This window comes from Pocillopora verrucosa, chromosome 5, assembly GCF_036669915.1.
Source record: "Pocillopora verrucosa isolate sample1 chromosome 5, ASM3666991v2, whole genome shotgun sequence".
In the NCBI taxonomy this organism is placed as follows: Eukaryota; Metazoa; Cnidaria; class Anthozoa; order Scleractinia; family Pocilloporidae; genus Pocillopora; species Pocillopora verrucosa.
Window position 1 is genome coordinate 22526069 of NC_089316.1, and position 26015 is coordinate 22552083.

Consider the following 26015-nt stretch of genomic DNA (forward strand, 5'->3'; position numbering starts at 1 on the left):
TACAAGCACGCTGGTAAGCACATGGTTAGCGCAATAATCGTTGTCTATTGTTTTCGAATTTAAGAGCAGTTTTTGAGAGTCCGTTTATGTAACCTTCCAAGATAATTGCTTTAATGACCGTATATTGCACTCGGATTACATATGTAGAAAATTGCTTAAAAAATACCCATTATAGCTTTATTGAGAAGCATAGACATGTTGGTAATAAACTTCTGCTTTATTTTATTTTTCAGTTTTCTTTTAACATATAACCATTTCTTTTATTTCCTCCCTAACTTGCGAGGAAATAATTAGATTTAATGTTTTAATTCAAGTGTGAGAAGATAAAACAGAAGAGTTGCAGAGTTCTCTTTCCAGATTGAATTCAGGTGGGAAGATCATAAACTATTGCTATGCTTCTCATGAATCTTTAATTTTACTGCCCTGTTTGTTTTTTTTACCTCAGAGTCTCTTTTATATCTCTGTGTGCCAGTTAATGATTAAAGTCTCAGTGAATAGATGTGCCATATTGTAATAGTTTTTCTTTCATTCCATCCTAAAGGTTTTGGCATTTTCTATGTTAAAATTCATAAATGACATTCCCTTTTCATTCTTGTAAAGAGGTACGTATTACATGTTTCTTTAACTAAAATCTGAATCATGAAGTCAACTTAATTTCAGTGAGTTTGAAACTTCATTCTAGATAAGAACAATTTACAGGAGTATAATGTTATATTTATTTGCCATCTTCCTTGTATATATGACTACCATATGTGTCTTCACCCTTTAACTACTGTGAGTGACCAAAACAGAATTTCTCCATACTGTATCTATAAAATATCATGCAGACAAGTGATGAGAGTAAGAAAAATATTAATTATGGGATAATGATACCAAATTCTCCAAACAAATGTAATGAGAATCATCTGGGAAACAGTAAGGAGAATTACTCATGAGATCTTGGGAGTTAAAGTGCTAAATGGGGATCTATTATATTGTAATGATTAAAATATCCTTATGCTTTCAGATGTAAAAAAACAAAATGTGATGAGAATCTGATCTTATCAAACACTTCCAACGGAAATACCTGTTGCTGGCATCTTTAATATGCCTTCAACATTTCAATTTTCATGGGAAATGCTTTTTTTTGAAAGGGAAATACAGAAATTTTTAAAGCTGCTAGAAATAAGCTGTTTGCAAGTAAGGAATAGCAAATTGATAATCATTATAATGCTTCACATCCTTCACTCATACATGTTGGTTTGTATAACTACCATTGTAGAGGTGTCTTTCAAAATATTTTTTGGTGTGGCTGTTGTTCTTTGTTGATCTTTGTAGCCAAAAAAGCTACTTGAGTCATTGAACTTCAATTTTTATGTATGCAAGCTTGGTGACCTCCCAGGAGGAGGAGTAGAAGACCACAGAATGATGTTTACTGGGCACTTACACTTACTGCAATCATATATTCAAGGAATATCCTACATTTGTTAAACTGATTACATGATGTCTTTAATAACTGTACACATTTTATATGTACCTCACATTTGTTGGCAACAATAGTTAAGATTGTTGGGAAAGCAAACAAACAATGAACAGAAGACAGTAAAATGAGGGAAACTGTTAACTTTACCATAATATTATGATAGAAAAAACATCACAGAATAATTAAGAAGGGTAACTTGAATTGTGCTAACTAACTTCCTCCATTGACTTTCATGTTTTAGATCAAATAAAGTTTAATCAGTTGTAGGGTTTGCTTACAATGTGTAAAATCACCAGTGTGGACTTGATTCTTCTCATATATCAGCTGGTAAAAGAAAGATAATAAAAATAGATGACCATAAGAAAAAGTACACATTGTCAAACAAATCAAACTGAAGTGGTGGTGTGATTGATTTGTGATATTAAGAATGATAGAAGCAGGAAAACATATTGAGGTTTTTCCTATTCACCAGCAAGTTAAATAGATTTTGAATTCTACATTCAAACTGGACAAGATTCAATTTATTCATATCTTGCTTCATTATGGTTTGTTTACATGGAAAGGTAACTGTTATAATAGCTTCACAGATGTTTTTATTGCTGTTGCAATTAAAATTGAAGTTTCATTTAACATAGAATGTTCCAAGAACTTTCTTCCTTTCTCTTCAATACCATTTACTACATCTGGAGCACAATTAGAGGAAGCAGGTTATTAAAAAAATTATAACTTTTAATTCAGGATATTAATTGAATATGTGAGTAACATTTGATTTTTTCACATGTATCAGGATGATGAGGCTGAAGATAGCAATTACCGATGATTGTAATGTGTATCTTTTAGCTTTCAAACTTTCAACTTTGTATTAATGGTAACTGTTTACCACTATGAGATCTATTTCTCTGTACCTTAAGCCCTCAAATGTTGAAGCAGGTGAGTCTACAAACTGACTGCCTTTGTTGGGAGTTGTCTGATTATATAATTTCCTGAGTAAGTAACCACATTCTAACATGTAATATTGTTATTATTTAGATTGTATGAAATACTCTTGCTCAAACTTTCAATGGTGCAAGGTATTTCTTACTTACCTATGGTCATACCCAAACTAAACATTGACATAAGGAATTGGTCACAGGATACTTGACCATGCCATGCACAGAGAAAGAATATAACTGCCTTGGCTTTATAGGTTAAAAAATTAAAATAAGAGAGTTGTGCTGACCATATCTTACTTTTTATCCTCCTCTGGATGTTTACTCAATTAAAATAGTCACTATCAGTATAATTCACTCCCATTGTCCACTGAGCTTGTGGAAAGATGATAACCTCAGTATATTTTTTAAATGAAGAAAGGAAAGCCTGCCCTCCTACCACAGATAGTTCTTTTGTGCATAAGCAAATGTTCTTTTTTTGAAAGCACTTGAGTGCCTTTAAAATAGACAAAAAATAACTCTTTAAAAAGTACTCTTGTAAGACAGTGACTTTTCCCACTATGAGCACTAACCTGTTCTAATTTGTACATGAAGGTTATTGTTCCAGGTAGGCTAACCTTATAAATTGGTTGTGAAAATTTCTTGAACCTGTCATTGTGTGAATGTTTGACTTGATTTTATCTCACTAACCTAAACTGAACAAATAGAAACTTGAAATTTATCTGCTCTCCTTTTGAGGTGTGCATCAAAATTATGAAGTCATGTCAGGCTTGAACTACAGGTTTATAGGAATCTGCATGCGCATGTGTTTCCAACATTGAAACTTGGATTATGACTTGGAATGACTTTACCACATACCGCACAGGTTCAGGCAGGTGTTTTAAAAAAGTTTGCTTAACTTTTGCATTAGTACACATTTCTTTTTCTAAGGATATTGTTTATCTGGCCTATGCTGAATTTTAATTTTTCAACCAATTTTTTTTTATTTTGAATATTGTTAGATCTTCTAGTATCAATTAATACTCATGTAATTAGAAGAATTAAATGAAATCTAGCAGATGTATGGCACATCACTTTTTCCTCTGATCCTACTAACATTTCATAAGGTGAATGGATAGGTATTGGCTACAAAAGTACAGTCAACTCAAGTTTTGTTTACAGCCTATGCATCAAATTTATGTAAAAAAATTGTATCTTTCTAAAAACTAGTTCATCAGAATAAGAATGAGTTACGAGGCACAAGTGTGACTTTTCACGACAATAGTTTTCAGGTTTGAGAAAAGTCACTGCCTACTAAAATCCTCAGTTCCTTTGCCCTGACAGCCCAACCTCATCAAAACATTGGCAACAGGAGCAATTAGCAAATTAATGATACAGACAAGAGAGCCAATTCCCACATACACCCTCCTCAATCCTGTAAGCTTATTATGGACATGGCATTTCAAATATGGTGTATATAGTACCACAGATTTTCCATTTCCCTTACTAATTATTTTGTAATGGTGTTTACAAGTTGTGGAAAATGATTGGGTCGAAATATAATACAGAGACTTGCTAGTATAGAGTCAAATGAAAACTTTTTACATATCAATAAAATTTAATGTTGTGTTTCATTTTAACATGTTGCAACAACTTCACCTTCCAGTAAATTCAATTATTTACAAAATGAGAAAATACCAACTAAAGCTTTTCAACCTATTTAAAAGAGCTACTAATAACAATATCAACTCAATTTTTAAACTTAAGACTGAGAAAACCTTGATTGATGTTTGGAATTCATTTATGTGATATACAAATGAAATTCAGGTATTATCTCAAGTTTTCTACAAATGTCTTCATGGTTGAATCCTTAGTCTCTGAGTCATCAAGTTTTAATTATAATAAGATATTCTAGTTCCGGCTTGTCTTCCTTTAAATCAAACTTTTGCAGCCCAAGAAACATGCTAGACAAATTTCGTATTTCAGCAGCTAGAGTTGCTAAGATCATGGACAGTTGGCTTAAAGACACCTACATTTTATGTAGCTACAGCAGAGGTTACTGAATTAAATAACAGCTCTTAGCAGAATTATTTCTGTCAGGGTCATCAAAGAGATATTCTTTTAATGTGTGATATCGCAGGAAGCAAGGTGCTGGACACATTTGCACTTGGCAAACTCCACACTCAATGACTGTTTCCACTGGTTGTATGTGTACCTTACATCTTCTGTTAGTGTCAATTTTTTTATGGGATAGTGAAACTGCACACGGATGAAGCAGATATCCGATGACTGGGCGGGATTTGCTGACAAGTTAATTTAACCTTCAAAGGTTACTAGTGTAGAAGTGAGAAGACAATCTGAATGCACAATATAAATCGCAGTTTAATCAAATGAAGTACGTAATCAAAATTACAAATGAAAATAAGGAGGTCGGTGTGAAATCACAGATGAAGAGGGCAAAGTAGGATTGAAGATAGCGTAGTTATGATTGATGGTAACGTTGTAGCTGAATTTGTGTGGTTCAAAGTAAAAGAAAATGCCGCAGAAACTAAACTAAGAAAATATCCCTGAGAAATGTAACACTAACCTAATTAACAATGAAGCGATTATAAAGTGAGCTGAAAGCGAGAAATAAATCGATATACGTATCAAAAAAAGGAAATATCTTAAATGAGAAATAAATAAAAACTTACTTTGGTCTAGCTCCTAATGATTGTAGATGAATCGCTGATAGTGGATCGTACGTGAATAGCAGACAAAACTGGTGGCGTCGACAGCAACTTATAGCGATGAAATATGAAATATAGTATCTGGTATATGTGCTTAAATGAAACTGATTGAAAAAAAAAACTTATTAAGTAATCATTAACCAACAAAGAAACAATAGACCGACATCAGAGGGTGCTTCGTTGTCAGAATCCACGTGGGAAACACGGATAAAGGCAACAGAGAGATCGTCTTCGTCCAAAAGTCAATCCAGTCGCTTTTGTAGCCTCCATTTCGAACTATTTCGCTATCAAGTTTTACGCTGAACATCTGGCAACGCCATATTTAAAAGGCCGCCGCAAAATACACGTGATAATAAAAGTGAAAAATTCCCCAAAAAATCGTATATTTTGAGTTTCAAGCTGTTTCACAGAAATGAGCCCAAGTTTATCTGCCAGCGGCTTACCAGCCGATTTACCTAGGTTGATCATGTATGGGGAATTATTATCTACTCAATTCATATTTTTTACTATATTTTACATACATACAATAACGTCCATGATAATTCCCCATACATGACGTAGTAAGTAGATTTATACCCATTCCCCATGGATAGACTGAAACAGCAAAATAGAGGCGACGTAATTTTTAACGTTAAGGGGAAGTGTTAATCAGTGAAGCGGAAACCTATCGAGTTTAGAGAAGCAGTCATAATGGCTTCAGAAGCGACAAGTGAGAATGAGTAAGTGATAGAAAGAGTTGTAACAAGTTTTTAATTTGTCCCATTTATCGAATACATGCATCTCGTTGAGGAAGTTTCGAAGACTTGACATGGCGGCGAATGTTTCAAAGCAAAGCTTCTCAAATCGGCTAAAGAATAAGGGAAGAAATAGCATCAAATGGTGCCAGTGGTTTCAAGAGTTTGTTGGCGAAGTCTCTTGCTGAAAAGTTTATGGTCTGTTCTCACAAACGCAATGTTTCAAGGTTTTGGTTGAGCCACGCTCGGTTTTGAAATACGCAAACATTGATAACAACTGCATGTAGGCTATTTTATTTAGTTATGAGCCAAGTGTCGCTTTAAAGCTGCGAACATATCCGCGCTGATTTAAGATTTCCGGCTTCCATTCGTTCCATTTCAGACAATTTGCATTTTTTACAGACACGTATGTTTACCTAATTCATTTAGAATTATGATTAGCTATATGTATGCGCCATGCTAATAAATGGAGAGTGTTAAAGGACTTTTCGTTATCCGTTTCTGTCAGAAATCTAGTACCATTGATCTAAAAATCGCACTCCCGATTCAAGGTTGCATGACCAAATTGGACTTCACTCGCTTTTAATTACCATTATTATTTATCTGTTCATTCCCCTTCAAAAAGAAACCAGTCAGTAACCGTTTAATTATTCAATTCAGAATACATGTGGAGAGGTAAACATTTACGTAGCAAAGGAACCTCCGCGTCACTCTGACTACTGATCTTTTATAAGGCTCTTTTCAGTGTTTTCAGTGCTCTAGCTAGGATACTGTCCTCGCATCGTGCCCCACATGCAAAATACTATATGCACCGAATTCGTAAATGGCGGCCGCGCGGAAAAGCCTGGTTTCAAATACAGGAAAACGAGGCTCGAAAGGCTTTTATTCAGTATCACTATGGCGTCTTGTTTGGCAAGTTCATCGGATAGCGTTGTTATTCTCACAGAAGATGATATTTAGGGGGCTTCACTGGAGGAGAGAATTCCTTAATTATCGAAGAGCGAAGAATTGAGGTTTTGGCTGTCAAGGAGATTCCCTTAAAGGTTTCATTAAAACTGCATCACAGGAGTTCAAGAAAAGCAGATCAGCCTCCATGTAAATATTATGTACAGTGGACTTTAATGTCTTTTCGAGTGAACAGCACTTGGTGCCTCACGAGCGAGGCATGATCTAATCTGTTTCATAATTTCTATGCAGCACAGAGATGTTGATGAGATTGGTGGTGTAAATTTCTGTTTTCTTGGGGGGCATCTTGTTTTAGTTACTATCATGCCATGTAATTATAGGATCTTGCATATTACACAACGTGGCACACACACCACATTTGATTTACTATGCCAAACTGGCTTAAAGGAATTACTCCCTCAAAAATTAAAAAGTTCTTGACCTTGTTAATAGCTCTTTCTCGATAAATTCTCAGCGAAGCAATATCCTGTGTCTTAATCACATCCTCAGGTGTCATCTGATCTGATTTTCCCAACGAGGAGGATATATTGAGGGAGATACCCAGGGGAAGTATGTCTTCAATGGTGAAACCCTTGTCAGCCATTATAGAGCCCCCTTTAGAAAAAGGGAGGTATAGAAAAACACTGCACTCAACCATTTCCCTTTCTGATATGCTGCTTGTGTACAACTGTTCAATAAATGTGAGAGACCCTTTGGGTAAGATTCTTTCTAGTCCCTTTAAAGTGGTGTGATGTTTATAAGAATTAAACAGTTCACTATTTAAAAGAAGACTACGTGGCATTTCGCAGCGAATCTCTGTGCAGTCAATGATCGCCTTTGTTGAAGGGTATTTAGCCTTGAAATCATCTGGCATTGTCTCATCAACAAGTCTTCTGGATGGCCAAATATTTAGCCGGCCAAGTTTTAAGTACATGAAGTTGCACCGTGTAACAAAAATTCGACTGAAAGTCGACTGTGAAATATAAAATAAGTTGGCTTAATGTTGTTTAGCAAAACCTCGTCAGAGTCTACAGTTTGTGAAAAAAAAAAAATCTAATGGTGGTAAGAATCTTGGCCTTCCCTATTTCCCAATTTTCTCACTATCACTATTAGACTTGAAAGTCTCTCTACCAGGTAACTAGTAATTGATATTTCCTTTGTTGGTACTAGGGTCCAGGAATTCGAACAAAGCCATCATCGTTTGAAAGTTTGGATAAGCGGCGTAAAATGTCAGAAGTGAAGTGTTTTTTTGATATTTCAGAGTAAAAACAATGGATTTTTGAGTGTTACACATGTCTAATTTAAATCACAGCATCTTTCTTCCAACAACGAAACCTCTTCCTCCAATTTCTTGTTCTTGGATAACAATGCAGCAATCTTGTCTTCTAGTTCATAAATTTTGGTATCCTTCACGGATTGACGTTCGGTGAAGTAAGAGTCCGGTTCTGTCACCGGAGGTTCTAAATCGATTGTTGTTGTCGTCGATGAAGAGGAAGATATCGCACTTGGAATTTCGATAGACGTTCTTACAGTTTCCAGACTTTCTTCCCGTAGCTTCTCAATCAAAATTTCTATCCTATTTGTCAAACGAGGAGTAGGCGGAGATCGTTGTCGTGGAGAACTTCGTTTCCACGCAAAAATCGAAGGCACTACTCCTGGTTTTAACGACACCACGTGCGTTGGAGTAGTCTTGAAATCTTCAGCCTTGAAGTGCCTCGAGCAAACCTTGTTTGAATTTGATCAGAGAAATTCTTGCCCAAGTCCCTTCTCACTGCGTGAATCCACTGTTTTCTCAGGTTTTCTTCGAGTGGAAATCGGAGGTAAGATATTTTGGCACCAGTTACTTTGTCTCGATAATAGCTGTGTTCCTACACAGAGGAACACAGCCATGTGTTGGCATTTCTGAGTTTTCATCCATAAGGAAAGACTTTTTACGAGGTTTCAAAACTCCAAAACTTTCATATAGTCTCCCGAATATTCTATCATAAACGATAATAAACAAAAGAACGCTTATATTTTGAGTTTGAAGTACCGCAAAGAGCATCTCGATGTAAAGTTTCCCTTTCGTTGACCGGCCTTTCGGACTTCGTTCACATGTGTTCGAAACCAAACCGTTCCGAGAGGGCGCCATTTATGAATTCGGTCTATAGAGCGTTTTTTCATGCTACATTCATGAGATGATGCGCATTGAAAGTTATGGATGCATAAGCCACTATATTTCTTTCTTCTCTTGTTGTAGCTGTTTGAAAGCTCTCAACCAGCAAAGAGACTTTGATTTTGGATGTCTTGCTCCTGCAGTGAGTGCTCTGTTAAATTTCGTATACTTTTTTGGGTAATGATTACAAAAATAACGATAATGATAACAATAATGACGATGAGGAGTGTGTAGATTATGATAATGATAATAATAATAATAGTGATGATGATGATGATGATAATTATGACAAAGACGTAAACGGTACTGGTAGCGGATTTCCTTTTTCCTTGCTCTTCACCGCGTGGATATGGACTTGGAAAGGAGCCATTATTTGTTTAAGTTCTAATAGAGAAGAAAAGTAAATAATTTAAGTGTTCTAAGTGTTCTAAATAATGTCTGTTGGAAAACAATAATGATAAAACTGGTGATGAAAGGTCGCTAGCCTGTGTGCGATACGTGTTTGTACAATAGGCGCTGGGAATCAATTTTTCGTCATATGCGGTATTGTTTGTGTAACCCATGAAATAAGATTTACTTTAAAGAATCATCTAATGTTTCTCTATGTTTTTCTTTGCAGTTGGTTATTATTTTAGTTCTTTCATTCCTGAAGCGACGCACTAAGCTTAAATTGGAACTCTGGGATGGGCGCCCTGGACTACTGATGTATGTTGTCCGTGTATGAAAATAAATATTTTTATAATTGTTTCATAGTAAATCTAGAATTTGAGCGATTTGGCTCCCATACACACGCGCACATGCACGCACACACACACAAACACCCACACACATGTGCATACACCCAGATAGAAGCCTCTGCCTCAGTGATTTTCCCCACTGGAAACCGTCGTGCTTTGCGTTACAATTGATCCCGTATACTTTACAAAATAATTCAAATCTAGATAGACGCCACAATGTAAGTATAATTTAAAAGATGAAAGTTTTAAGCTGAAAGCGTGTCTCAAAAGCTTGTCTATCGCATGTAAAAGTGTGTTATTTGACTCCAAATTTCAAGCATAGGTGCGGTAAGCGGTTTCAACTAGCCTGATGACTGACTAACTTCCACTCTGGTCCTCTCGCCAAATTTCGCCTGCTCTTCAGGCTAGTTTAACGCAAACAAGGATTTGAAAAAAAAAGGTAGTACAATTTATCGACAAGTTGGTGGTTTTGTGGCTTCTGATCAAGCAGCAGTACAATTTTTCATGATGACAACATATCTGCATCATTCTTCTTTAGACCGATGAACTTTCTTGGTGGTCTCAGTAACAGGTGGACTATTGCTGTTACCTTTGGAGCCACAGGTAGCACTGTTATAAGAATGGCATTGGGTGGAAGCGGCAGTATCTCGATTGTCCCATCTGAATCTCCTTGGGTAAAAAGTAGGTAACTCTACCGCTACTATGATCGAATTTCTTAACGGTTTTGGCAGTAAGAATCATCACGGTTGAAGATAAAAAATACAGTAACACATGTAGAGCATATTCCCTCAGAAATCTCTGTCATGCGCATAATGCAAGATGCATGTCTAATCCAGGTTCCAGTAAATTGCTCTGTAATAACAGGTTAAACCCTTGTGGTCTCCAAAGTACAGCATTATCATCACAATAAGTGCATGGCCATATTACTAAATGTTTAATTTAAACCTGTAATAGCATCCCAAAATTCAAATCTAAATCACTATATAGAGGCAAAATTAGACCTGGATAACAAACGAAACCAACATTTAAACAAGCTAACAAAACATGAATTTAAAAAAAGAAATTGAAAGAAATACGAGAGGGGTACACAAAAACACGCCCACACTTAAAAAAAACCTCTGCAAGGAGACAATCAAGGCTAGGAGACTGAACCAAAAGTATTTTAGAGAAAAGACAACGTAATTGCAAAAACCAAGAATCAAAAGAGTTCTTCTATGGTAGTTAAAGAAGTATTTGATGTCCAAGAATCAATGATTAGAACTTCGAGACATTTCTTTCTTTCTCTCTATCACTCAGTAATTGACGTTTTGCTGGCTGTCCTCCTTTGTACAATACTATTATATCCATATTTTGTCTGCCTCACGACCGAATACAAGTTCGTTGGTTCTATCCTTGGCTTTCTTTATGGTGTGTTGAGGTATGTATGTGAGTATTTTCTTAAGTTATGGGATTTTTTTTGCTCTAGCTCGTTAAGTCAGACATAGTGGGACAGAGTAGAGATTCGGGTCATCCCTTTCTTTGTTTTTATGGAGGGTGTTTTTCGTGAAACTTCGATAATACGTTTGACATCGGTTCTCAATTAAAAACATGCGATTTCATGAGATACCAGAACGTTAATTTTAGGTTTGGGGCTAAAACAAACCGGAACTCTTCGAAGTTGATGCAGGTTTCTTTACAATAAACACGCTTGAGTACTAAAGGATTGGTCCATGCTTAGCGTGCGTATATAGATTTATGGATGCACCACGCGAGAAGTTTGCCGAGCACGAGAGAAGCGTAAGAGTTGCTCCAAGCGCAGCCAACAACAACTCTAACTTCTTGATTAAAATTTTTGGAAATTCTAAAATTGTACGGTTTTAAAGTTAAAATCTTCAATTGAACAATAGTTTTAGGAAATGTCAACTCTTTAAAATAGTATGATTACACGCGTCCCAGGCTCACGTCTCGAGAAAAAGCGAACGATTAATTTATGAAAGCACCATGCGTTGTGTGAAGTGGGGTTGAGTTACAAGAGGAACCGTTGAGAATTTGAACACGTTGCAAGGAATAGTATGGGGAACGAAATATGGTCGATTTACAACGATAAATATTTCGACATGTGAACATTTTACAAGTGAATTCAATAGAACTTATTCACATCTTGTGTGTCTGTGGTGGTTTCTGGCGATTTCTGCCATTTTAAGCTTGCTTTGCCATCCCTGATATAAGACGAAGTGAAACTGCAAACGTCATGTTATGGGTACATAAAGATTTGTACCATGGTAGCTCTTTAGGAATTAGGTAGGACTTGCGCGCGGTATGTTATGATGTATATTGTCTTTCTTTTCCTGGTCGAGATGCCTTTCTAGGTTACAATCCCACCAGTATTTCGACAGTTTGCCGACAGGGCCAGATGATACGTTAAACTCATCGACTTCCATTGGTTTCTTTCAGGTTTTCTTTTCAACTTGCTACAGAGATACGTTGCTACGTTGTGTATAAGGTATTAGTTTTGGAATGCATCAACAAACGTGAAGAACTTATGTTTCCTTATGGTCACGCAGATAAAGCTGCTTGCTGTGTTTTTATGAACGACTGAATGAAGCTAAGGAAATGGATTATAGAGAAAGAGTTAAATCACCCAAAATACTAATATAGTTTATACTGCGCTGAAAAAGCGTAATCGTTCTCAAGCCATAAACAACTTTCGGAAGTAAGTCGATTCACACCCTTGCAGGGGTGTGAAATATTTTTGTCTTTGCTTTAGTCCTTGTCCTTCTCTTTGTTTTGTCCTTGCCCTTGCCCTTGTCCTCGTAATCTATCTTTGTTTTATGTAGAAAAGGCTAAAGAGCACTCGCCGAGTAATTTTTGTTCGCTGTTGTTTCGAGTGCCATTATTTCTGTTGGCTATAAATTAGATTTCATGAGTCATGGAACAAAACTATGGCCCGTATGGCTCAAATAAGTAAAGTATTTTTTTTCCTATTAGAAAACAGGAGCCTATGGAATAACGTTTATTATTTCTAACCTGCCCACAACACTGTGCCTCATCTTTATAACAACGCGATTTGCTTCCCTCATTGTTCGACGAGTTAGACAGATGTGGTCTGTACCTTCTACAGAGTCAGCTGTAAGTTAAAGTTGCATACATGTATGTTTTCGTCCCTTTACGGCAAATACAGAAGTGTGTAATTTTTGCATGTGTCTGTTTAGTTAAGCATAGTGAAGCAATAGTAACATCATAAAATTCAAAGAAAGGTGTTAAGCAAGGTTTTAAGGACACGTTGAAATCCAATTAAAAAAGAAAATTACAAAATATCATGAGATCTGGGAGTATTCAAGACTTTATAAAGAAAGAGGCGAAAATGGCGACAGTGGGGTAAAAATTTTGAAGGATAGCAGGTATCGGTAACTATTTTTATTGCGTCCCTTAAATCTTTCTCTTTAGGGAAAGGACTCCAGCTCCCGCTCACTGGCTCATGATTCGGACGTTGTTCACGTGAAGTTCATTTTAGGGCAAAAACCTCCAATGTAAGATATCTTTAAAAAGCTCTAAAAGTTGGTCCTCTGAACAAGCTCCTGTTAAGTGTACGACTAAAAAACAGTTAAATTTCGTTATATTTAATTTTCCTTGTCTTAATTTGTTTTGCCTTAGTCCTTGTACTTCTCTTTGTTTTGTCCTTGTCCCTGTCCTTGTCCTTGTCCTTGTTCTTGTCCTTGTCTTTTTCCTTGTCCTTGTCCTTGTCCCTGTCCTTGTCCTTGTCCTTGTCCCTGTCCCTGTCCTTCTCCTTGTCCTTGACCTTTACCTTGTCCATGTCCATGTCCATGTCCATGTCCTTGTCCTTGTCCTTGTCCTTGTCCTTGTCCTTGTCCTTGTCCTTGTCCTTGTCCTTGTCCTTGTCTTTGTCTTTGTCTTTGTCTTTGTCTTTGTCCTTGTCCTTGTCCTTGTCCTTGTCTTTTTCCTTGTCCTTGTCCTTGTCCCTGTCCTTATCCTTGTCCATGTCCTTGTCCTTGTCCTTGTCCTTGTCCTTGTCCTTGTCCTTGCCCTTGCCCTTGCCCTTGCCCTTGCCCTTGTCTTTGTCCTTGTCCTTGTCCTTGTCACTGTCCCTGTCCTTCTCCTTGTCCTTGACCTTTACCTTGTCCATGTCCATGTCCTTGTCCTTGTCCTTGTCCTTGTCCCTGTCCCTGTCCCTGTCCCTGTCCCTGTCCTTGTCCTTGTTCTTGCCCTTGTCCTTGTCCTTGTCCCTGTCCCTGTCCCTGTCCCTGTCCCTGTCCCTGTCCTTGTCCTTGTCCTTGTCCTTGTCCTTGTCCTTGTCCTTGTCCTTGTCCTTGTCCTTGTCCTTGTCCTTGTCCTTGTCCTTGACCTTGTCTTTGTCCATGCTTTTGTCCTTGTACTTGTCTTTGTGTTTGTGCCTATATTTTGTTTTTGTCCCCATACTTGTCCTTGTCCTTGTCCATCACGGGCCTTGTCCATGTCCTTGTTCTTGTCTTCGTCTTTGTGCTTATATTTTGTTTTTGTTCCCTTCCTTGTCCTTGTCCATATCTTTGCCCTTGTCCTTGTTCTTCTCCTCGTCCTTTTCCATGTCTTTTTCCATGTCCTTGTTCTTTTTCCTTGTCTATTATCCTTGTCCTTGTCTTTGTCTTTGTCTTTGTACTTTTCCTGGCCCGGCCTATTCTTGGCCATCGCCCGCGCCCCCAAGTTGTCGTCGTCATCGTCCTTTCCCTTCTCGTTATCGCGAGCAATTGATCAGAATGAAAGTTATTATTAATCTCAGCAGTATCGTCTTCGGTATTTTTCCAGATACCCGGACAAGAGAGAATGGTATTGGAAGGTTCTCTACTTTTTTTATATACCAAGGGCAGGTGTGTATAGTATTTCGTTGCAACATAAATAACGCTGGCATTTAGGTCGATTTAATGGTTTTTACGTCATGCTTTTCATTCGTTCATGGGCCTTGATTTATTCATCTTTTTTTTCATTTATTTCATTATTATCATCTTTTTAATAACGAGCTCAAAGCTAGACTTATGGATTGGACTGATGACATGGACAACGTCTATGATTTCAGATTTCAAGTTCTCCACTCAGTTGATATCAACAGTGTTTCTCGTCGGGATAGCTGTCTTTGAAGTTAGTACTCAAAATATAAGAAGATGTCTTTTCTATTGATTTGGAAATGGATTTTTTCCTCTACATTTCTATTTGTCTTGCAAGGATTCAAGTTTTCAGTGTAACAGACGCGAGTGTGTTTATTTATGACATTTTTTAAAGCAAATATTTTCCATGAAGTGATTCTTATATACTCTATTTCTCTTTGTTACATGTAGGTCTCATTGCATTTGCTCATAATGTGGGAAGGTATTATAGGCGATCATAAGGGTTCCTATTTGAATATTCATACTCTGAGAGGTAATGCATCGGCAGTAAACGTAATAATTTACCTGCTTCCTAAAATCTTTCAAATTCAAAGCCTTGATCGACTTGACCGTGTGAAGCGGACAATCTTTCGTCGCTCTTTTAGTCACTAAGTTCATGAGTCAATTAATCAAACCTCTTCCCAAAACTACTGAATATATTATAATTCACGGAAACTGCTCAGTAAAATTAGTCATATTACCATTTTTCATTATCATATGTCAAATAGGACATACTTTCGTACTGATAAGCTGTATTTCCTAAGGCATTTCGTAGAAACTTTTCCCCCCTGTAACCATTTCCATCAGAACACCTCACAATAAATAAAGACCACGTAAGGAGATCGACCGTCTCCTCAGAAACTTTTTGCTATATTGCATTGGAAAAATCATTCCAATTCGCGGCGAGATGATTATGAAGTTGAAGCTTAAGCGAGAGGAGATCACTTATGTAAAAAACCTTTATCATGTAAAGAGAGACTTCTATCAGCTCTTGTATCAGGGTCTATTTAAGCCTGTTCTAGGCGCTCAGTTAATGAAACAACTATAAACGGTGCGATAGTTGCAGACGAGTGAAACCGAAGAAGATTTGGTTCGGGATCGTTACGTGACCCGACCAAAGTCCCCCTCGTTGTTTTTGCTCCACCGCCGCTATAATTACATCGTTTACAAATGCGCCGTTCACCGTTCCGCTGTTTTACTACCTAATTGCTTTCTTGGAATAGGCTAGGTCCATTTTCTATTATCTGTTGGCTATAGTTATATATTTCTAATGTTGATTTTAGGTGGTCTTTACGGATCTTACATTTTCGCTGGTCTGATTTATGTTATAACAACACTCCATTTCATGAGGTGCCACAGGTACGTATGACTAGTTTACACCTTTTGCAATTCATTATGAGAAAATACGCATTCATTTTTGTGAAAAGGTGAACGATTGCGTGAAGTTACATTCATCAGCGACGAAATACGATCATTTGCATATAAATTAGATTCAATAACGAAATTTCAATTTTAATCAGCATTCAATAACAGTTTTGGGCACTTTTGCGGCAATCGTCACACAAAAGAGAAAAACATACTTTCGTTTGCGTTAACCTTCAAGTCATTAACATCATCCTGAATGCTGATAGAGACAAAACACAAACTTTCTAGCGCAGAAAACATTCATTATTATTTTTATCTCACTGTTTGCAATTCAATGGCATTCCTAGACAGCATTAGTGTGAAAAAGACGAGCATTAAAGCGCTTGTACTTTAATAGAGTGTTTTTTGCATTCAATATGCAAGTATCGAGTTTCAATTGAACACCTTTTTTTGCCTGATGTTGCATTGTCAGTACATTTCGTTCAGTTCATTCGCATTGTGAACGTCTTCTGGCCGCGAGCAAAGTGCTATGAAGAAATCGAATACCACTCGAACACAAAGAGAGAATCGTCAGATGATTCGAAGACCAGGAGGAAGACTATCTTGTGATCGCAGACACGCTCGGAGTGAACCGATCAACGGCAAGAGGCATCGTGGATCTATGACCGCAAGGTGGCAAGGATATAAGACAGGATACTGTTTCGGGTGAAACTGGGAAGGCCCCTTCCTGCCGACAGAAACAGACCTGATGCACTGAACAAGTGAGTCGATTACACAACCTGGTTTATAAACCATACCGTGGTGTGCCACTTTGTGTTTGTTAACGAATGCGGCTACAACGTTTCGCGGTAGAGCGCAGTAAGGAGAGAGGGCTCGACTGTGAACATGGCAATATCGCCTATCAATGGACTTGTGTTTTCCTCAGCAGTTGTGAGCGGAATGAATGCTGCGTGTCTCGATAACTTGGCGCAGGCGAGTACAAAATGGATCCGGAGGCGGAAGTGATCTTCGTGTATGACGGAGCGCCGGCTCACCGAAACCCGGTCATTTCCGCCACAAACACAAAGCTTAAAATGCCTCCCCCAGCAGTCATTTCCTCAACATCGTGGAGCAGGTAATTCAGCATTCAGCTGTCTGAAAGCGGCGATCAAGGCCGACATCTCGTGTCCGGAAATTCAAAGACGTATGGATAACAGAGATGAGGTCAGAGCCAGAGGAATCCCTCAAGGGGAGTTTCGAACACAAGAACTGCTTGAAGATCCGCAAAGAAACATCGACATTGTGACCGCAGCTAAAAGTGCACAATGTTACCGCTTTATACAGACCTATCTACCAAGATGTTTCTATAGAGGGATTATTGAAACTAAAATTCAGTACAAAATAAAATTGGAACGGGTCTATTTTAATTGGAATTCTATATTTCAATACTGAATGTAAAAAACGCTGAATAGTTTGTACAATATAATGATTATCTTAATCATACCAACGCCGTAAACGGATGCTATTAAATTGCAAACAGTGTGATAAAAATGTTAATAGATAGTTTATGCGTTATGATGTTTGTGTACTGTCTCTATTGACTTTCCTGATGGCGTTAATGACTTAGCACAAATCAAAGTATATTTTTCTCTTTTGTGTGACGATTGACGCATAAGAATGCCCAAAATTGTAATGGTATACTCATTAGAATGCAAAAATCGTTAGTGAATCTGATTTACGCGCAAATTATGGTTTTTCTGTCGCTAATGAATGTAACTTCACGCATTTGTTCACCTTTTCGCGCAAATGATTGCGTATTTTCTCGTAATGAACAACAAAAGGTTTATTGAGCGTGTTCGTGTAGACCATAAATATTCAACTGGACGCTAATGTCTTATGAGGATTCAGAGATGGCGCAGTACTGAGTGAGAGCGCCCGTCTCCCTCTGCTTCGACCCGGGTTCGATTCCGGACCTGGCGTTACATGCTATGAGGGATTTTTCTCCTAGTTCTCCGATTTTGCCCTTGGAGTCAGTGAACAAGGAGAGTCACCACATGGAATGCCCACAGCTAAATTTCTATTAAGACACCATCCGATCTCGATCGCTCGTCAGTATTTCTTTCAAAATTCATAATTATTTAAGACTAGGGCTCCAGAGCTAGGGTAACTCTTAGATGTTATTGAGAACGACCTAAGTACATGTAGGAGCCTTGGCGTTTGTAAATTGTGTGATCTTGTAACTGGTATGTCATAAAAAATAACAACAATAACAACAACAAAATTTATCGCAACTCTAACGCGCCAAAGCCTAGGTATTTATGAGGAGTTGTGGAGCTTAACTTGCTATATCTCAGTCTTGAGAGTCTCCGATTTTACCATTCGCTCACCGCTAAAAGGCCAATGCTCTGAAGTGAAAATATGTAAATTAACTTAGAGTCCATTCATCACTTATCGCCTAAGGGGGGAGGAGGGGAAGTAGCAGAAATTTTGGGGGATCACATTGTTTTTAGAGGGAACGGAGGGGGGAAGCAGTCGTCGTTAACAGAGGATAAAAAGGGACTATGCCAATTAACGGTTAATGAGAAGGGGAGGGAGGGTCATGAGTAATAAAACAGAATATAGTGAAAAAAGAAAACAAAACCCTCCGACCGTCCCCTTTTTCTCCTCCTTCCCTCCCCCTCAACACTTCAAGGGTCTTGCTATGCGAGTTATATACAGAATAACACATAGGCACGCGTAGATAAGGAATTTCTCTTCAAATGTTTAACTCGATAGCTGCATGAGATAGAATCTCAGAGATGCAATCAACCATGTATTATTTTGGTTATCATATGAACACAATAGCCCTTTACTGACAAGAAAACTCGTCTTATTAATGAATGAAAATGAAAGGATCGGCAATCCCCGAATAAAAATGGTAAAGTGCGTTGGCGCACTCAAGATAAAAACACGAGTTGGATCACTACGAAAGCGAACATTGGGCCTAAATTTCAATACACAAAATTCTCAGTTTTTGAATTGGTCCTTACCGACAGAAAAAATCTTTCAGGTTCATGGTTGAAATCGGCCTGTGGCAAATCTTCCAGTTGTCAAGTTTTGTTCTTAGCCGCGAGAAATGCCACTACTAAAGCCATTGAAAACGTAACTTTCGGTTTTTCTTTTCGTATTTTGGTTCTCTTCCCCTTCTAGGAAAGTTCGAACGTCACTGTTTGTAAGTGATACGCATTTTTAATTTTTTTAGTAGCCATAATCCGAAAATGTTCCGATAACGGCCTTGGATTGAGAATTGTAAAGGCTTTTCCGTTCATTCATCAACCTGACCGAGTGGTGCGAAAGGCGAGTGACGTGTCAGCAGCTGATTGGCGATATCAAACACACGTGAAAAAATACCTTATTTTTTCACGTGTGTTGTTACGGCTTTTCTCAGGGCTGGAAATCCCTGTATAGCATCATAGTTTATCTGATAAAACACATTGTAAATTACGAGCCAAGTTTGAATCCGAGTCAAGTTCAAGTCACGAGTCAGGTTCGACTCAATTCAAATTGCTCCCATTTTTAGCTTTTAGTTTGTTTTTCTCTCTTTTTTCGTTTTCATTTCTGTAACAAAATGAGATAAGGAATACAAGAACACCTACTTTTAAGCTTAAACGTTTTTCACGGCCATTTGCGGCGGTTAATTCTGCAGTAATCGAGAATTGCGCTGATAGAAGTAAACATTTCAACTAATGTTCGAGTTCCTCGAAAAATTCCGACTTCATTTTTATTTCACACATCTGAGACAGAAGTCCTCGTTCAACTACAAACCACAGGGATCCTTTTTTCTCCTCGGCCAAAATTGTGGAGAAGATATATTACTCCTCTGTAAAACGTTTGTTTCACCAGAATGATCGTTTCAAACTTTTCTTCCATTTTTCGTGATATACGTGTTTTACTTGTTCAGAGTTTTAGCAGCAAGCCACGTTACATAATGTGTGGAATACATAACGTACATAACTCGATCCTGACGGGTGACTTGAGCCTGACTCGGGCTCGAAATTGACTCGTGAAATGGTATAACTTTGCTGTGCAAGTCTTTTCCTGCAACGCAATGTTTACTCGTTTTTAGGCATTCTGTTGAATTCGGACTGAAAGATTATTGTTATGTTTATTGTTATTCTTTTGAATAGGGACCACATGTTCCAGCTCTACTGTGGAGATAGACACCTAATGCAAAACGTTTGCCTCTCACCGGCCTCTTTTGTGGTATGGCAATAAGCTTGCTTTTAACGCTCCTATCAAAATTAAAGAGGAAATTACTAACCTTTGCCTACATTGATATCTGTTGAAAAATAACCCTAATTGGAAGGCACGACAATTTGAAAGGTTGGGAAGCTCTCAGCCTTTTTCAGAAAACTGAGAATTTGCTCCTTGAATAAGCTAGTGATGGTTGAATATAACTAACGGTAACAGTCAAAACACGTCACGTTCGCAATTACGTTTACGGTCACAATTTACGGTCAAGATCACATTTACAGCTGCGTATATAGTCTTGGTCACTATCATGATAACGGTGATGATTTAGAGGAGGTCATGTACATTTTGCCTCACTGCTGAATATTTTGTCTTGAAGGGAAGAAGTCTGAGTTATACTGGATACCAAGTCGCCTATGCCGTGATTGGTATGTTTGGAATTTTCAACCTTAAACAATGTAAGGTCTTCAGCATTTGTTCCGTGCTCACACTGGTGTTGCTCAAACGTGATATGATTAAAAAAATATGTAAACGCTGTAGTTCCAATGATCCATTTTATTATTAATTACAAAATGAACATCCAGAGTAACATATCAGACCCGAGCCTATATTGAAGCAAAAGAGGAGGTTTCTTTTCGTTTTTACGTTGCCTAAGCTAGCTGAGATTTTGAATAAGTTGAGGGTTTGCATAACTTTCGCGTATGTCTTAACACCTCTTGTGTTAAAAAAAAAGGCTTCGTAGAGCGCTACGTAGTGTCGAATCAGGTTATTCAAATGATGAGTTTTTCATATCTTCAGTATTGGTTTTTCCAAATTTTAGCTCGTTTCTCTTTACAGGTTTCGTCGTGTTGTCAAATTTGGGCTTCTTTCTAATTCTCATTCCAAGCAATTCTAAGATTATACGCGATTTGATTTCATCAGCTGCGAAAGGAGCTGTGTAAGTAGATTGATAACGTAAATAGGTTGCTTTATATTGTTTACTTTCCCCCTCAGGTGTTTATGTTTGTTTGTCTGTTTGTTCACTTTTTTTTTTCTTTTTTCAGGCCATCGATAGTGCTGGCTGTCATATTACGAGTGTTCCAGCGCGTTTTCCTATCTCAATATGTCTTTCGTGACAGAGAATACCCAAATTTCTCAGTCGTAATTGACAACCGGTAACTTAAAATTGACAGTTTCTGTTTCTATTAACATGATAAGCTGAGCTGCGCACCTACTTTGACTGGTTCTTGACACATAGATGACGTCATCCTAATCACATTTTCGTTGCTTTATCATTGATTGTTAACGTGGCTGTGTTCAGTTATAGATCACAAAAGATTTATGGTAAGAAAACGACTGAACCACTCGACTGCGCCTTGTGCGCCAATCTGTTTGCACAGCAGACGCAATTTTTAGCCAGCGGGTGCTCTGTATTTTCTTGGCCACCATCATTGATTTTAATGGCAGAAGAAGGCTGGGGAGAAAAAGAAATTTGTACTAAGGGGGTGATCAACGGTCAAAAAATTAGGAGAGGGGCTCACTCTAACTCCAAATCAAACATGGCCAGTCGGGTGAACGATCGCCAGCTTATAACGTTAGCTCGCCCTAATAAGACGCCTGCACTGCAGGATCGTTTTCTTACCACATCTTTTTCAGTCAACTGTTCGCTACTACTGAACAGAAGCAAGTTAACATGGCGTCTATGTGTTTATGAGAGATTACATTTGAGTTAAGGGTCGGTGTGCCATTCGTGGGTCTTACTCCTCTTCACCTCCACACAACGTTAAATGAAACAATTTACGTCACAAAAGCTTGCATTCTTGCAATAACTAACATTGGCTGTGTATGCAAATTTTTCAAGACAATTTGTCCAAGATAATGGCTTTGATGCTTAACAGAGAAAATGGCTGTTCGTCTCATTTGCAGCAAAAGAAAATGCTGCTCGTCTTGCCAAAGACACAGGATGTTGGCACGAAAATTAGTTTTCGCGGAGTTCATCATAATGTGCTACCAATTAGAGTGCTGTAGCTCTGCAACAAATCACCTGAAGAATTTACCTCTCCTCTTCTCTTAAGAAGGTCATTATGTTTTTAAGAGCCTTATCGTGAATCAGCATATAAAGCTGCCTCCAGGTTCCTCGAGGGTCTTAATGTGGTGATGGCTTTTATGGCTAACAGCCAAAATTTTGGCCTTTTTTGGGCAACAGTTACTTGAAATCTTTCGAAATGACATATCGTAAGTAGGAAACATTTTTTTTACACGTAACAGCTAAATTTTTTGCCTCCTTACAGCCAACGGCTAACCCCACTTAGACGCTCCTCTTTATGTTTACCTTCTTGAAAGTAGGCCACGATTTCTACTCGAGGTTGTTCCTCTCACTAGCTATAAGCAGCTATTAAATATTATTTATTAAATTTATTAAATATTTATTAAATATTATTTCTTTGTTTCACTCTTTTCTCTTTTGTTCTCGTTTTGGAATCAATTTTTAGACGACTGTTCTCTATCATGTCGTATGCGTTCGTGTTCCTCAACGCCATTGTTGGATTCCTGTCAGCTCTTCTTCGCATAGCTAAAGCTATGATTCTTGGGCTTTTCTTCTTCTCACGTCTCGACCGAACTGTTTTAATGCCAGGATTTCAGAGATGGGACAAAGGTAAGCTACCCGAAAAATGCATGGTTAGAAAGTTAATTCCTCCGTGTTCAAGTCTTCTGACCTATCATCTGCCATTCAGTGCTTGCCGAACGGTGGTATGTCTGCCGAAAAGTTGAAAAATTGAGCAACTGCTTGTTGCTTCTCAGACTTTGCTTCTTGCTGCTTTTGATTTTTTTTCAAATTACCGAAGCATCTGAACAACAATGCAACGCGGCACGATGGACTGGAGAAAGGCTTGGGGGAAGGTGATCAAAGGATTTTGGTTGTGTCACAATGAAATCTACCCGATCCTCCAATAGGGCTCCGTAGTATTCTAATGGACTCCCCCCCCCCCCCTTCAATCTTCATTGGCAGTCAATTTGCAATAGTTCCTCTTTAGACTCTGTAAGAGACGACTGATTCCCCTTCCGCTCCCACTGAAAGCCATTCGATCACGTGCAAAATCCTTTTTCCCCTTCTCCACCCCGGTGATAAAATTATGATTGTTCTCTTAGCTAAAAATACTCCAGCCGGGAAAGCTTCAACTGAAACGAACCCAACAGTAACGTAGACTTCAGTTGAGTCCCCATCTAACGCCCATTTTCCCCTTCAACTTAACGAACAGGTTTTGTTGCGTATCTTGGATTTCTTCATGTGTTGGTAGCCCACAGACATCCTGTTGTGTTAATGTTCTGCCAATTGCTCATTGAAAGCAACAAGGCGACAACTTCGGAGGAGAAACGTAAGCAACTTTTAAGAAATTTAATTTTCTGGTCTCAGAAGAACACACTGAGAGTATGAACTCGAGTAGGATTGGTTAATTAGACAATCAGTCGCTCGGTCAGTAACCAAGTGAATCAGTTCGTCAGTCAATCAGGCAGTTAGTCAGTTAGTTGGTCAGTCCGTCCGTCCGTCCGTCCGTCAGTCAGTCAGTGAGTCCGTCAGCCAATAAACAATACGTAAATCTGTTAGCGTGTCAGTTATTCAGTCTGCATCTCTGTTTGTCTGTCTATCTGTTATTCCGACATTTGTCCCTCAGCCGAACTGTCTTTTATCAACAATTATTCGCCGAAGGCGAAGTGAATACTGTTGAATAATTCCTGTATCATTGCTCACTGAACTTGAAGCGAATAATTATGCAAATTTTGTAAATAAAGAAAGCGTTTCGCATGTTTTGTCACAATTGTATTGATTATTCGTATCTACGTACATAAGCAAGATTTGACAGTTTCATTTAATGCCATTGAAAGCCGTGTTCCACCAAACTCAGTATGATAGAATCTTTTGTGCTCTTTTCAATTGAAATTTTTTTTCTGTCGCATTTATCACTTCCTCGGACACGAGGTGATTAAGGCAATATATGACGCAATCCTTGACCAATCAGATTGCGCGTATCTCTACAAGTAAATATAGCTGTGTTTAACAAACTGACTCAAAAATCTGTCCGTCACAGAACATTCCAACATTTCCGTACAGCCAAACAACGCTGAGGAGCCAAAACAAGTCACTGGTATGTCACTAAATTAATATAACGTAGCTTTATCGGACAGGGCATGAGTTCCGTTTTTAAGGGGGTCTACATATAGTTTGGATTTTCTCAAATACACTTTAGTAATACAGTTCATGTATTTTGAAACAGGATTCAAACGCGAAATACGCCATCCACGCCTGGCACAGAGGGTAGTCAACCGCTGGCTTCTGGCTGTAACTCTTCTCCGTAATCCCACGCTAATACAGTATCGTCACCATTCCTTTTCGGTACCTATTGAACAGAGTGAGGCCGATACGTCTTCAATAGCAGTTTTAGTCGATTCTATGGTCTAATATTTACGTTTAGCTCATAGCACATAAATAGTTTAAGGATTAAATGAAGGGCATTGCAATAGCTAAGTGCTGTAAGGTATATAGCTGTTTGGAGAAAGTTTATCAGAAAATAACGGAAAAAACTTCACGCGACAACCTCGGAAAATAATGTGGGTATCCAGTCATCAATAAATTTTAATAAGTGAAAGAAAATAAATCAGTTAATCAAACTCGTTGTACGTACAATGACGTTTCTCAGATTTCCCTTGTATCCTGAGTTTAAGGTGCCGTGACCTAAAAACTATCCACAATACCTTTAGTGGTTGCATTGTCATGTGCATGTTTACACTTTTTTATCCGACCACCTCTCTCGAAACAGCTGTATATTCTATGATAGGTTTATGCTTCAAGTTAAATACTGCGCGAAAAAAACTGCTCATTATGTCAAAATATAGTAAAATATTTTCTTTTGTTTTCTTAATATAGTTTATCATCGTGAAACTTAAAGTTCGACTGCGTCTTTAAGACTAAAGTAGACTAAAGTAGTATATTAAATAACAATGAGGTCTAATAGTACTGAAACACTGGGGGGGGAAGGACGAGATGTGGCAGCCCTACCCCCCCTACTTACTTGGATAAGCACTGTGCTATCTATAGTGCGCCCTCCGTTAAAAAATTTCTTTCGACAGGCCTGAGTAAAACACAGCGCGAAAGGGTACGCGTCCGATTGCATGGGTTTTGTAGGTGTGATACAGTAGGACTCAGGGTGATTCCTTCGGGCAAGATCATCTTGCTACTGGACGCCGGGCACTATTCGACGCAATCTGTTTTGTGACCTCTTCTGAGGTAAAATAAAATCTGTATTTAGCGGTCACCCGTGGGGAATAGCGTGGTGACAGCTAATATGGGTTGGCTGCTTAATACAGGTTCCACAGAATAAATAAGGGTACTACAAAGGAACGATATAAATCGTCATTTTATGCCAAAATTGTTCAAAACTTTGCCTCAAAATACTACTGACGTTAACTTCGGATTAAATTTTATTTAGATGATTATTGAAAGTTTTATTTGAGTGGTCCCGCTCTAAGTGATATTTCAATAAAGGTGGAAGACAGTGCAGAGAGGCCGTTGGGACTCAGTCAAGGGTAACCACAACCGCTTAATAGAGGTGACCGCTGTTCAGAGGTGAAAATTAAAGCAATAAAGGGGTAAATTTCGCGACTTTGACAACCGATCGCTTAAAACGGTGCCTCTTAAAACAGGTTTGACATTATTATTCAAGTGTAACTGGTGTCAACCTCTTCACCAGGCGTAAAGGCAGCTTTAAAAAGGCAGCGTGGACATCATTCTGACTTTCCGTAACACCACACTTGTACCATTACATACTGCAGGGTTACTTACCATCTTGTCGGCTTTATCACCTTCTTGTTGTTTGTCTTACGCGCAATAAAATTCCTCT

General features: G+C 38.2%; 1 protein-coding gene, 1 long non-coding RNA gene and 1 pseudogene across 3 annotated transcripts; 2 read left to right on the forward strand and 1 right to left on the reverse strand.

The window, feature by feature from the left end:
• Positions 1-484: 484 nt before the first annotated feature.
• LOC136281284 (uncharacterized) lies at positions 485-5582 on the reverse strand. The gene is made up of 3 exons (XR_010717648.1): positions 5064-5582; positions 4404-4727; positions 485-1786 (listed from the first exon to the last, which is right to left on the reverse strand). It is a non-coding gene; the product is annotated as an uncharacterized lncRNA (long non-coding RNA).
• A 48-nt stretch (positions 5583-5630) lies between these two features.
• Positions 5631-26004, forward strand: LOC131770576 (stimulated by retinoic acid gene 6 protein-like). Of its 2 annotated transcripts, XM_066167658.1 has the most exons (20): positions 5631-5818; positions 9018-9075; positions 9553-9638; positions 10209-10351; positions 10967-11087; positions 12104-12152; positions 12638-12778; positions 13097-13179; positions 14450-14511; positions 14718-14779; positions 14977-15058; positions 15849-15924; positions 20076-20151; positions 20519-20567; positions 20977-21076; positions 21183-21293; positions 22611-22774; positions 23379-23495; positions 24207-24263; positions 24393-26004. In XM_066167658.1, exons 1-20 carry the CDS (start codon positions 5790-5792, stop codon positions 24575-24577), a joined length of 1851 nt encoding a protein of 616 aa, XP_066023755.1. In that variant the 5' UTR covers positions 5631-5789; the 3' UTR covers positions 24578-26004. The 2 variants fall into 2 exon arrangements, with proteins under 2 accessions (XP_066023755.1, XP_066023756.1); XM_066167659.1 differs by lacking the exon at positions 9018-9075 and having other exon boundaries at positions 5643-5818.
• LOC136281108 (uncharacterized) lies at positions 15961-17361 on the forward strand (annotated as a pseudogene).
• Positions 26005-26015: the final 11 nt, after the last annotated feature.